This window comes from Myotis daubentonii, chromosome 6, assembly GCF_963259705.1.
Source record: "Myotis daubentonii chromosome 6, mMyoDau2.1, whole genome shotgun sequence".
In the NCBI taxonomy this organism is placed as follows: Eukaryota; Metazoa; Chordata; class Mammalia; order Chiroptera; family Vespertilionidae; genus Myotis; species Myotis daubentonii.
This window is the reverse complement of record NC_081845.1, coordinates 376,332-389,934: the sequence shown is the minus strand read 5'-3', so window position 1 is coordinate 389,934 and position 13,603 is coordinate 376,332. Positions and strand designations below refer to the sequence as shown.

General features: G+C 59.2%; 1 protein-coding gene across 1 annotated transcript in view; it reads right to left on the bottom strand.

Moving 5' to 3' along the window:
- WDR27 (WD repeat domain 27) overlaps window positions 1-13,603 on the bottom strand; it is a 41,948-nt gene that overhangs the window by 8,989 nt on the left and 19,356 nt on the right. The window contains exons 20-24 of the mRNA XM_059699793.1: window positions 13,043-13,140; window positions 11,838-11,959; window positions 10,629-10,726; window positions 9,416-9,518; window positions 7,493-7,591 (exon numbers count right to left, since the gene is read on the bottom strand). Of these exons, the coding sequence (XP_059555776.1) occupies window positions 7,493-7,591; window positions 9,416-9,518; window positions 10,629-10,726; window positions 11,838-11,959; window positions 13,043-13,140 (520 nt within the window). The remainder of the gene's footprint in view (window positions 1-7,492; window positions 7,592-9,415; window positions 9,519-10,628; window positions 10,727-11,837; window positions 11,960-13,042; window positions 13,141-13,603) is intronic.

Below are 13,603 nucleotides of genomic sequence, written 5' to 3'. Positions count from 1 at the left end.
GGAGAGAGACACAGGAGCAGAGTGTGCACGGGGTGCCCATCCCACAGCCCAGGCCCTGGCCAAACAACCAGGAGCCCCTGAAGTGTGAGTTTGATAAACGCTGGTGCCGGACACCAAGTCCCACCAGGTGGGAAGTTAGGCTGAAACCACTACATGCACGTGTGTGCGTCTGTACACACGTTCGGGAAAGCCTGCGCGTTTACACAGTTAGCGGCGACCTCTGTGCCGGAAGCGAGCGGCCAGGAACGAACGGCCGTGTCCCCGCCTGTGCGCTCGCTCTGGCTGCCGTGTGTGTTCTCTACGTTCCACAATGGCTCTCGCCCTTTAAGAAGGGGGAACGCATCTGAGACAGCGTCACTTGTGAAGCTAGAAGGACCCACCAACACGTTCCTGCGCGCGTGCCCCCGGAACTGCCCTCCGAGGCCTCAGAGGCTGCGCCGAATCATGGCGGAACCCATGGCTCCGTCGGACGGGGACCCGCCTTCTCCTTGGCTCCAGCTCTGGGTGCCTGACGGAGAAGCGAGCGCTGGCCGGCTCCCTGGATGAGTCACCGCTGCCGAGCCCATCGGGTGCCACAGGCACAGCCGTGTCTGTGTGGCTTTCATGGGACGACCTGTTCTTGTGCCTCCTCCTGGGTGTCACATAGCTGTGCCCTGACTCCTGGCCCTGGAACAGAAGACCAGCTGCTGGTGTGTGACCCGCCGCCCTCCTGGCCTGGGCAACAGCTACAATAGGAAATACATGTGAGAGGAGCCCTGTGTGCTGAGAACTAAAATGCTGCAACCTATTTCAGCAACAATTTTTCAAGTTGGGCTTATAAATCACTTACAGAGAAACGGAGCCGAACTGGAGTTACCGCCAGCGGCCACATTCCTGCGCCGCGACCGCAGCCAGCTGGGGCCGGGCCACGCAGCCGCCGGGGGCTGGGCCAGAGCATCAGAACAGACCGGGCCAGACCTCAGTCAACGCCACCGAGTCTAATAGGAACCATCTTCCGTGGCCTCGGCTCAAACGCTGCAGCACAAACGGTTGCAAATGTGTCACTGGCAACCCAGGCGACCTGCCCCACCCATGGGCCCGCGTGCTGCCGTGGAAACCCCGTGGCCACTCAACCAGGAGGACAGCCACGGCCGAGCGGCCACATAGAACAAGGCCCCTCCCTCCTTCCCACCGGTCCTGTCCAGCCACAAACACCTCCTCTGTGTACCACACCTGCCGTCCTGGGCCTCCCAACACGATGTTAGCTGAGATGAGAAGTTAGCCTGACTCCCAGCAACGTCGCCGCCCCGGCCCCAGGACAGGCCACGAGAGAAGTGCCAACTGCTTGGGACGGAGGGACGCCTGGAAGGGGAGCAACCTGGGCCTGTCACCGGGGACACCTGACTATGACGCCAACTCAACACCCAGGTCTGGGCCTGGGTGGCACGCACAAGTGGCATGCTAGGATGGTGTGCGCGGGTGGCACATGTGAGCAGCGTGTGCGATTGGCGTGTGCGACTGGCATATGTAGATGGCGTGTGCAGACAGAGCGCTGGACTACACCACTGACCTCGCCAAGGTGAATGCTCGGAGTGGACCCGGCTCCACAAACCAAGCAGCTGCGGAAGGGCCTTGGGTGGAGCAGAAGACTCCCTGGGAGGAAGGCGGGGCCCAGACATGGGGGGCAGCGTCTGAAGGACGAGAGGAACTGGGTGGAGAGGGGAGGAGAGAATGTTTCCCCAGAAGCAGAGGCAGCAGCTGCACAGGCCGCAATGTGTGCGGGAACGCGGAGCACGGACAGGCAGCGCGTTAGGGTGACTGGGGTGTATTTGGGAGGAAAACGGGAGGTGAGGCTAGAGGAGCCACCTCCCTGCCCAGAAGAGATTGGGAACGACCGTGTTCTGCAGGGAAGGATGCAGGGACCGGGCAGGGGCCAGGGCAGAGCCTGCCCGTCGCCAAAAGGGTCCCTGACAAAGAGGGGCTTGACTGGAAACCCGGGGCCCCCAACTCAGCAGGCCTGGTGGGGAGCAGGGTTAGCAGGTCAGACATTCCCACCAGACGGAGCAATCAGAGGCAAAATCGCCTGCACCAAGACCTACGTCCGGCCCACCACGACAGGGCCACACGCAATGCTGAGGTCCACGTCCGGCCCACCACGACAGGGCCACACGCAATGCTGAGATCCACGTCCGGCCCACCACGACAGGGCCACACGCAATGCTGAGGTCCACGTCCGGCCCACCACGACAGGGCCACACGCAATGCTGAGATCCACGTCCGGCCCACCACGACAGGGCCACACGCAATGCTGAGATCCACGTCCGGCCCACCACGACAGGGCCACACGCAATGCTGAGGTCCACGTCCGGCCCACCACGACGGGGCCACACACATTGCTGAGGTCCACGTGTGGCCCACCACAACAGGGCCACACGCAATGCTGAGATCCATGTCTGGCCCACCACGACAGGGCCACACGCAATGCTGAGATACACATCCGGCCCACCACGACGGGGCCACACGCAATGCTGAGATACACGTGTGGCCCACCACGACAGGGCCACACACAATGCTGAGATCCACGTCCGGCCCACCATGACAGGGCCACACGCAATGCTGAGATCCATGTCTGGCCCACCACGACAGGGACACACACATTGCTGAGGTCCACGTCCGGCCCACCACGACAGGGACACACACAATGCTGAGATACACGTCCGGCCCACCACGACAGGGCCACACGCAATGCTGATACACGTCCCGCCCAGCACGATAGGGCCACACGCAATGCTGAGATACACATCCGGCCCACCACGATAGGGCCACACGCAATGCTAAGATACACGTCCGGCCCACCACAACAGGGCCACACACAATGCTGAGGTCCACGTGTGGCCCACCACAACGGGGCCACACGCAATGGCTATAGAAAGGAACTCTGCTCTCATGGCAATGACCAGCACTTGTTACCCGACATCTGGGGGAACTGACAACCCCACATGCAACCACGAGTCACCAACTGGCCATGGGTCTCCAGGTGAGCGTGACATGCACATGTGGATCTGGAGGAGAACCGCCGGCGCAGTCTCGAGAAGCGGGGGTGTGGACGGCTTATCTGTTTCCGCGCCGGTGGGACGTGTCGACGGCCCACGTGAAGAGCACCAGCGGGGAGAGGGTCAGCGATGACGGTATCGGCTGAGCAGGTCCTATCACTGCTGGTGCTGGGTCTTCCCTGAATGGGCACTAACTGTTGTCTAGTAATCGGCTGGCGTGACGCACATTAATTCCTGTTGGTTAAGCCAAGCTTCTGTTCCTGGGACGAGTCTCACTTGGTGATGGTCTAGAACCCTCTGACATTGCTGGGTTTGATCTGCTGTCATCTGTTGAGGATCTTGGCAGCTATTTTTAGGAGACATTTGTCTAATTTCCCGCCGACGTGTTAATCCGAGTAATACCGACCTCAGGGACCGAGGAGGAGTTTGTGAAGCGAGATCAGTTCTCCTTTAAATGTCTGGTAGGGGTCGCCATGAGGTCATCTCATCCTGGGATTTTCTCTGTGAACATTTGTTATTATTTATTACAATTTAATCTCTTTACTTTTATACAACTATTGAATCTTCTGTTCATTCTTGAGTCACTTTCCACACCTGTGTCTTCCCAGGACTCTTCCCCGTCATCCACGCTCCTTAGTTCCTGGTGGGTTGGCAGCCGTGTCCCCTTCCGTTCCGGAGTCTAGATATCCCAGTCTCCCCTTCCTCCTGGCTCAGCTTTGGCGCTTACTCTTCACTTCCCTACTTCGAAAGTCCAGATATTCTAACGTCTGGGCATACACACTTCTCCTCTGAGAAAAGGTGAAATTGTCTGTATCTCCCACTCACCTATGACAACATTTAAGTATGCACTATGTCTGTGACGGTCTTTGAATTCTGTGAGCCACTCAGAGTGTCATTTCACGAGACGACTTCTCTAGGAGATAAAACAGGGAACGGTTCACGGGTGAAACACTGAGCCACACGAGAGGCCCCGAGGCCCCAGCGCCCGTGGGGGTTGCTCCGCGAGAACCAGTGCCGGGTGCCGAGCGAGCAGCCGCTCCTTTGCTTGGGCTGCAGGTGGAGCCAGGTGACCCGTGGCCCGTCCAACACAGGTTCTCGCCGCGTGGCCTTGCGGGCAGCACAGTGAGCTGTTGGGGGAGGAGCGAGGGCAGGCTCGGCACCCTCCTTCCCCTTTAGCAACTCCCTTTTTAAGCCGCAAACGCCATCACTAGGTTCTATGGGGTCTGGCGGTAAAAGGTGAGAGAATGAGGCAGGAACACCAGGAAGTGTTTCAAATCCTTAAATGCAGCAACAGGGGAAGTGGACTCTTCTATCAGACACCCTTTTCCCTCTTTCTTTTATAACCCGACATAAATCATGGAAGCCAACGGCACAACTAAAGGCAGTGAGACGTTTTCCAGGAGCTCACCTTACCCGGGGAATGAGGCGTCTTAACGTCGCCCAGAGGTGCTAATGCAGCTTATGCCAAGTGCGCTGGGGTTTGACGTGCGGCGTGACGGCTGAGCCGTGTGCTGTCTGCCTGACCCAAGACCACCCAGACCTGCCCTGCCGCCGCCTTCTGGTGAGTGGGGAGCGGGCAACGGAGGAGCCGAGGGGCAGGTCGGGGTGCAGTCCGAGGCAGATTTGCGCCGAGTGTTCCCGACGAATGAGAGCGATGACTGCAGCTTCCTCACTCTCCCCCAGGTCCAGTCCCGTCTCCATGGAGCCATGCCCTCCCCTCAGAGGCAGGTTCCTTCAAACGAATGAGGACCAACCACCGTACTCGGCACAGAGCAAGCCCCGCGCGGCCAGCACCCTGGCCGACTTCAGAACGTCCTGTGCCAGCAACAGAGGCTCCGCCGGCAGACAGGGGTGCTGAGCTCTGGTTCAATGAGGGAGACCCGGGTCCCTGAAGCAGCTCTTAACCAGTCGCCAGCCGAGGTCAGGGCGCACCTGCGTTTGGGCACGTGGGCACCTTCCTGAGTCCGCACGGCTCGCCCCAGCCTCTCGCTCAGCCAGTGAGTGTCTGCGAGGAAGCGTCGTCCAAACTGCCGGTTATTTCATGAGCCTGGACTGCAGCTCTGGCCTCTAGAAACCTGGGCCTTCCACGTCGGGGTGGAACAGACACCGGCTTCTCCCCGCACAGCGAGTGTAGAAACGGAGAAAACTGCATAGAAAGGGCTGGCCAATCAGCTCACCCTCCCGGGAGCCGAGCCAGGCTGGGGGCTTGGGGTCAGGCCCAGGAACGAGGGCCCAGACAGCTCTCCCGCGGTCGGAGATGCAGCGTCGGTGGCACGAGAAACGGGGCAGAGGGCCAGGCCGCCCTCCCGTCCTGCTGCTTCGTGGGTCTGAGTGAGACACGGGCTCAGCCCCCATCGTGGGAGCCCGCAGGCTAGGACACCCCGTGTTGCGCCTCAGCTGGCTGTGCCCGTGTGGCTCCCTCTGGGGAGCCGTGCCTCACAGACCCCGCGATCCTCACCCAGGGACGCTGCTCAGTGCCACGCCGAGGAGGACCGTCCTCAGGAGGTGTGAGCGTGTGTCCCAGCCGCTGTCGCCACGGGATGGCGCCGGCGAAGGGAGGCGGGTGGGCACGTCCTGGGACTCAACAGGTGGAGGGGGGACGAGGGGCCCCTGGGACGAGGAGACCAGGGAGGGGCCGCACAGCCTGGCAGAAGCGGACTGAGGACCACAGGGGAGAGGGGAGGAGGGGAGGGCACTGGCCACCATGGGTGCAGGTGGGGAGAGCAAGACAGGGCTACGTGCAGGCCCAGGCCCGGCACTGAGCACGCAGGGCACGGGTCTCGAGGTCAGAGGAGGCCTGAGGGACTGGCCTGGATTCCAATGACTGAGCAGGAGGGGCTGCAGGCCTCCCGGTGGACACACCAGGAACAGGTGGCATCTGAGTCTGGAGGGCAGAGTTGGAGCATTTGGCAAAGGCTGAGGGACAGCAGAGAAACAGGGCTGGGAGCACAGAGGCAGCAGAGGAGCGAGCAAAGACCAAGCTACGGCAGGAAGCCACCCCGGCCGCCCACGGCCAGGACAGAGACTTCGACTTCAGGGGTCTCCAGAGCGCAGGGCACGGGCTCAGCAAGCTTCCCAGAGTGCAGCCAGCACGAGAGCCACGGACTCGGACACAGAGGACACGCGTCTACTACACACAGGAGGAACAGGCCAACAGTGATAGCCACGTCCCCTGAGGGCGGCCAGGGGTACACACGGGTCTGAGAGGAGCAAACACTTGGGGTGGAGAGGGACCCTGGATGCCTCATGCTCAGCCGCCACATCAGACACGACTGGCCTGTGTTCCCAGCTGGCATCTGCCCCGCCGGCGCCTGCGAGCTCTCCAGGCTGTTTCCACGGAGAATGCCGGGCACATTTCAATAATGTGGAACTCAAGGGCCCAAGTCAAGAGGTAGAAAGGCAGGGAAAACTGGTCAAGTAGATGTGGCAGCAAAAATCTTTCCCATCAACATAATTTTTAAGGACTGAGTTTAATCAAAATGAGTTTTTTGCTCCTTATTTTAAGGTTTCAAATCCAAACCATGAGGAAAGAGCACCTATTTTCCAATCACAGGTCGGCTGCATTGGAAGGAAGTTAAAGGACCTTCCCTGCCAGGTGGAGGGAGACTGGCGGAGGTCCACAGGGGCGAGTCCTGTCTCCCGAGGCCGCAGGAGAGCTGGGCAGGAGCGCCCTGCGGGCAGGACTGGGTCCCACGAGGGCAGGGCAGCGCGGGGGCTGCTGGGCCTCTGCTGCTCTTGGGCGCCCGGGGCCCACCTCTCCCCGTCCCTCCTCCTGCCCCCTCGGAGGATAGCCCCCCCCCAGGGGTCCCGGCAGGACAAGCCTGATGCACTTTCCAACATGTGCTAGACGAGGACGGCCAATGTGGCGCAGACACTGCCCCTGCCCTGCACGGACAGGACCCGCCCGAGCGAGCGAGCCGCCCGCAGAGCAGCGCCCGCGGTTCCGCGTGCACACAGCACACGCGATCATGTTCTCCGAGTCACAGCTTCAAACGTAAGGAGCAGAATGAAACCAGTATTCCCAAACACTCGCGATTGGATGCTCCGTGTTTTTACATCTTCTATTGAAACACCTCCCTCTGCACTTTAACACAAGCCCATGCACTCTGTTCGGCTGACCTGCAGCCGCTGTCATTTCCTCTTAATCTTTTCTCCCAATCGGGCCAGTTCCTTGAGCTGGGGTCCCCCTTCTCCCCTTCCCGCCCTGGTCCTGCACGTGTGTCCACCTCAGTGCCACCGACTGGCTCGGGGCTCCCAGAGCTGCCGGGTCCAGCCACGCTCTGTCCAGCAGCACCGCGTGCGGAGCCCTTCACGCCAAAGGAGACGCCGAGGCCTTTCCTCCTCAGGCTGTCTCCCTGCACGCCGCCACAACTGGCCCGTGGTCTTAAACAGCATGAAACTCACCAAAACGAGTCTGACAGACAGGGAAGAGGAGGGAGACCTGTGGGGAGAGGCTGTACCTGAGGGGCGGACGGGCTGAAGGCCACCCCGCTGACCGTGTCCGTGTGCCCCGGCAGCCTGTGGCAGAAGGTGCAGGAGCCCACCTCGTACAGGTACGCCTGGAAGACAAGGCCGCAGGTGTTCGGTGGGGAGCCCCCGCCATCAGCGAACGAGGAGGCGAAGGTGAGGGGGTTTCTATCGCACGCAGCAGCCTTGCCCCAGACCCCACTGTGGGCCCTTGTCAAGACAGGCTGTTTGGGGTGATCTGAAGGGAGTCAGGCTCTGTGCCCCAGCCTCTCAACAGGTGGTGCCTGGTCCCAATTCAGCGCCAACGGAAACCGCCAACCAGGGGTGCGGAGGAGGACGGACACTGTGTCCAGCAAGCAGCTCAGCGGCGGCCAGCAGGGGCGCCAACGGCGGTTGGCGGTGAGGAGCCCAGGCCCCAGCTCAGGGAGGCCGGCCCCTCAGATCCCCCCACCAGGCCCACAGGGGCTTCCAAACTGCCCTGGCTGCCAAAGGTGGGTCATCTCTCGTTTTGACCCAAGGACAACGTCCTCACTTCTGGAGGCTCCTCAGGGCCCCAGGATCCCCGCTTGCCTGCGGCCCAGGCTACACAGACACGGGAGACTGGCACCTCTGTTGCATCTGTTGTTTCTGGTTATAAAGTACAGAGGTTAGTAACAGCAGCAGACAGGTATTGAGCACCAACTTCTATGTAACTGCCTTACCGCATCCTCTCTACAGCCCGATGAAGAAAACGGTATTATTGTCCCAATTCCACAGGCCAGGAGGCCAGGGCTAGGGGCCAGCAGTCTGCTCAGGGCACAGGGCCGTGCTCTGAGAGGAGGTGCCGCAGGGACAGCTCCTGTGGCTCTGGGGTGTCCTCATACGAGAGAGAAGAGTGAGACTCGAGACCCACAAGGAAGGGGCAGGATGAGGATGGGCAGGGCCTGGAGAGAAGCCCAGGCCAAGGTGGGCCAGACCCTCCTTAGGGCCTCCAGGAGGGGGAGTGGAGGGGGACCGATCCTCCCAGCACCTGAGTGAGACCCAGGGCCTCCGGGAGGGGCAGTGGAGGGGGACCGATCCTCCCAGCACCTGAGTGAGACCCAGGGCCTCCGGGAGGGGCAGTGGAGGGGGACCGACCCTCCCAGCACCTGAGTGAGACCCAGGGCCTCCAGGCTGCAGGGACCAGGGTCTGTTGCTTGAAGCTGCTGAGTTTGGGGTCATTTGTTACCACATCCCTAAGACACTACACACACCTTCCCAAATACGTTAAAGACAAACAAACATAAATTAGTACTTGTTCCAAATCCATCCTAAGGTATGGGTCACTTTATTTATTAACTAGAGGTCCGGTGCACAGATTTGTGCACTAGTGGGGTCCCTCGGCCTGGCCTGAGCCCTCTTGCAATCCGGGACCCCTTGGGGGATGTCGGACTGCTGGCTTCGGCCCGATTTCCACAGGCCGGGCTGAGGGACCCCACCGGTGCATGAATCTGTGCACCAGACCTCTAGGATGCATATAAGATCTTTGGTTAATCTCTTCCCACCCTCCCCCCTTCCCCCTTCCTTCTGAGATTCATCAGTCTGTTCCATGTTTCCATGCCTGTGCGTTGAGCGTCTGCCACCTGGTGGTCAGTGCATGTCATAGCTACCGGTCAAATGGTCACTTAGGCTTTTATATAGATAGACGTTACTATCTGGGAAGTCAAAGAAAACACAGCATGTCACACACAGTAAGTCACTGAGTGAGGAAGGAATGAATGAGCAACGGTGTTTCAAGTTCCCTGCTTCACGAAAAATACCAGGACGACCTCTCGCACCTCACGCCACTGCTCTTACACTTGTGACAGCCTCCAGCGTCAGCCTGCTTCACCCTGCTGAGCACCCACGCCGCCCTCTCCACAGGCTCGTCCAGCCCTGGGACTGAGACCAGCACGTACGTGTCTGTCCTCCGCGCCACATGCCACGAAACGCCCGCAGGGGCTGAAGGCAATCCCACACGGGAAGCAGCGGGTCGGGTGTCCTTCGAAACGGCGCTCACACCTACGAGGAAAATAAAAGAAACACCAGGAGAAAAAAATGATTTTTTTCATTTTTAACCCAAATTAGGATATTGACCTGTTTCACAAAAATGAACAAACTGATAAAAACGTTTTTATTTGTGAAGATGATTGAACACTGAGGTTATTCTAGAGACCCGCAACAGTAACTAAAAGACTTCTAAACCATAAAGTCTCAAAGATGCCAAACTAACGATAATCCAACTTTTATACATGAAGACTATCAAGTGATAAGTATATTCTGGAGATCTTGAAAAACAAAAAAACCTAATTTTAAAATCATAAATTATTTGAATCAATGATTCAAAGGCTGTTGGAAGGTGCAACATTCTATCAAGGCTGGTTAAGTTTTACAACCAACTGTTAAAGTGCTACATAAGATTTGTTTATTATAAAAAAAACCAAAAACCCAAAAGCACAAAAACAGCCCCACCAGCATGGCTCAGTGGTTGAGCGTCGACCTGTGAACCAGGAGGTCAGGGCACAGGCCCAGGTTGCGGGCTCGATCTCCAGTGTGGGGCGTGCAGGAGGCAGCCGATCAGTGATTCTCTCTCATCACTGATGTTTTTCTCTCTCTCTCTCCCTCTCCCTTTCTCTCTGAAATCAATAGAAATATGTTTTTTAAAAAAATTTAAAAAGTAAGGGAAATGGAGCTGGGTTTATTGAAAAAAATCGCCACCACCTTTTGGGGCAGCCAGAGCCAACACCCAGAGGAAAGACCAGAGCTGTGGTTTTTCCACATTTTGTAACCGATTCTGGGTATAAATCACTTTTCCGAGAAGGGTCAGTGTGAACAGACTCCCCAACCTTGTCGCTCTGATTCACAGCGTGCGCTTCAATAGACACACGCCCTGTGGTCCTGGTCTCCCCCTAGTCCCCCTGCACACCTGCCCCCCGCACACCTGCCCTTCCACACCTGCCCCGGCATAGCTGCCCCCCGCACACCTGTTCCCCTGCACACCTGCCCCCCGCACACCTGTTCCCCTGCACACCTGCCCCCCGCACACCTACCCCCACACACCTGCCCCCTGCACACCTGTCCCCCCGCCATCTACCCCCACACACCTGCCCCTGCACAGAACGACGGCCTCACCTCAGGGTTCTCAGGTCCCACAGGCGGACACCGTCACCCACGGCGGTGGTTGCGAAAAGATTATAGTCCTGAGGTGGCTGGGTCGTGAATGACGATCCCTAGGGTGCAAGGGGAGAGCAGGTGCATCTCGAGACGGAGCTGGTCACCATCACGCTGCCGACAGCTGACAAGATCGCAGCCAAGGTCATCACCAGAAGTCCACAGCTCTGTCCTTACTGACAACAATGTCATAATGGGACTCTAAAAAGCTCCCATGTGGACAATCACCAGTGGTGCACTCTGACCTTAAGCTCAGCGACGTGCGTGTCCCCGCCGAAAGCCCAGGAGAGAGGTCACAGGACTGAGGTATTAGCTCTCCAGGGTGTGTTTTAGAGCACAGGTCACCATCCGTGTTCGACGATCTGCGATCACAGGCCCTAGCGCCGGGTGAGGACTCGGGGACGTCCGCGTGTGTCCCCTGCGCGCTGGTCGCCGAGGCCCTGCCTCTGGCCCGGTCACCGCCCGGGAAAACCTCCTGTGGCCCGAGCCCTCGGCGCCATCCAGCCAGGGCAGCAGCTGAGGGAGCGCCCTCCCGCTCACACCGGCTCCCAGGTGTGCTGTGCAGGGACCCAGAAAGGCACCAAGGCCTGGATGACAGCCTGTGACCCGCACAGACTCCACGCACAAACACGGGGAGGTTCAGGGTCACGGCCGGACTTCAGGGTACACATTCACTCGGCCCAAACGGGAACATGCCGATGTGCCAAAGGCAGAACTGCGGCTGCAGGCCAGGCGGAGTGGGCACTAGGCTCCCGGGGCTGCTCTGAGTAACAATGTGTCCTTTGAGCCGACTGCGCAACAGGCCTCCACCTGAAGGCCGGCTCCCCCGTGTCAAAACCACCAGCCGGTCCTGATAGGAGCTGCTGGCCCGGTGGCTGCCCCGCGCTCCTGCGGTGCCTGCACGGCCGTCACTCCACCGTCAGGGCTGCCCGACCCTCCCCAGGCTTCCAAAGAGGCCCGTGCAACCATCACAGCCCCACGCACCAACATTCACCCCTGATGACGTGAAAATGCCTCCAGCGCCCCACATCCAGGCTCAGAGCGACTTCCTGATCGACAGGAGCTCGCCTTGGATTTGGTGGGAGACATGCAAGTGCATCTCACAATGGCATTGGTGACAGCCTTGGACGTGGCATTTCACAGACGATGTGCAGGCCCAACCTCACTCACCTGGTTCTGGCAGATCTGGTGGGGGGGCCGGGAATGGACTCCCTGGATCACGGCGGCGCTGCGGCCCACGTTGAGGTCGAAGACTTCCACTGTCCTGCTCCGGCTGGTGGCCAGCACCAGGTCTGGGCTCCGTTAGGGAACACCTAAGTCCACAGAGGTGGGGTCTCAGCCCGCTCCCCACGCGGGCCCCGCCTAAGCGGGGGTGGGGGGTGGGGGGTGGGGGACTGAGAACAAAGGGGAGGCCCGGGCAGAGCAGATTTCGAGGTGAAAGACCAAGTTCCACCATGAGACAAATGAGGTCGAGGCGCCTGGGAAATACTCCAATCGGAGATGCTCAGCGGCGCGGCCGCGTGTGCAGGAGGGGGGGCTGGCTCGGAGCCGGTCTGAGGCTGGGCAGTGGCCACGTCCGGACACATCACAGGTGAGTGTGATCGACTCCGTGGGCTCTGAGGGGTCTCGTGACCCTGTGAACTACCCAACTGCCAGGGCTTAGCCAGAACGGCAGGAAAATCCACCCAAATCCTGAGGTGCACATCCGAGAAAGGGCACGGGGTTTGATCATGGGCCCCACGCGGACAGCAGAGCACCGTCACGTGGGGAACCGCAGGCGCAACAGCACACTTCGCAGGAGGCCGTTCTGTTTTTAGCAAAAGGTTCTAGACTGAAAATAACGCCTATTAACAGAATATTCTAGGACCTTCTAATACCAAAGCCAGTCCTTATGAAATTTCAACTACAGAACTCTTCAAAAGAATTCAAATGAGGCCTCTGAGTAAATTAAAATGTTACAAAATAGATTCCTGAAGATTTTGATTTTTGCTTCCAAGTAATTTTAAATAGATGCTTTTTAATGAAAAGGGCTGATGTTAGCCCTAAAGACTAAACTAAGTAAAGCTTTGGGCTCTGTGTTATGTCCCACTGAAGTGCAGCTGTTCCGAGGCCACTGGGGTGGGTCTGGCCCGGCACTGAGTCACGCGGTCCCCGACGCGGAGCCGATACCGCCTGTGCCGCTGCCAGTCAGAGGTGCCGCCGCGTCCCCTTTCTATCCCTTAGGGCCCTGCATCGCTGAGATGAGCTGTCACATTGTTCAGAATCAGTTCACCGGAGTCTGGGCTCCGCAGTGCCACGCGGGGAGGAGCTGAGACGCTCAGCTGCGTGCGGAGGCCGGGCTCCGGCCGCAGCCCTCGGGACAGGAGAAAGGATACGGGAATAAAACTCGTTGGCGGCGGACAGGCCGGTGATCTCCGCGGCCCCAGTCGTGGGGAGCCGGAACACGCGGGTGCACCGGCTCCTCTGTTTGTACCTGGAACAGACAAGAGGTCAGGGTCTCTGTTTCCCTCCACAACTAAGCGTCCTACCCGTGAAACGCTGGACATGTAAAAAGTGTTCACACCCCCTCATATAATCACGGTTTAGGATGAGGGAATGTGAGCCAGCCACCTGACTTTACAACTTCATGAAAACTACCGTCATCTCAGCCACAAACACGGCACTGCCGTCCGTGAGAAAGCACATTGGCTCCCAATCCTACGGTAACCGCAGGCCTCTGAGGCACCCCACGGTACCAGTGACTGTGCTCCCGTCACACATAACAGCTTAATGTTCCCTAGAGGCTTCACACGCGTGTCTCGGCCGTGGCGAGGACGGCGCAGAGCACAGTCCCAGGGAAGCGTGGCTGAGTCGCGGCGGCCAGCCTGGCCCAGGTGGGGGAGGCCTGGGGCGCTGGCAGGTACAGCAGGTGACGGGGCAAAGCTGTGGGGGCTCAG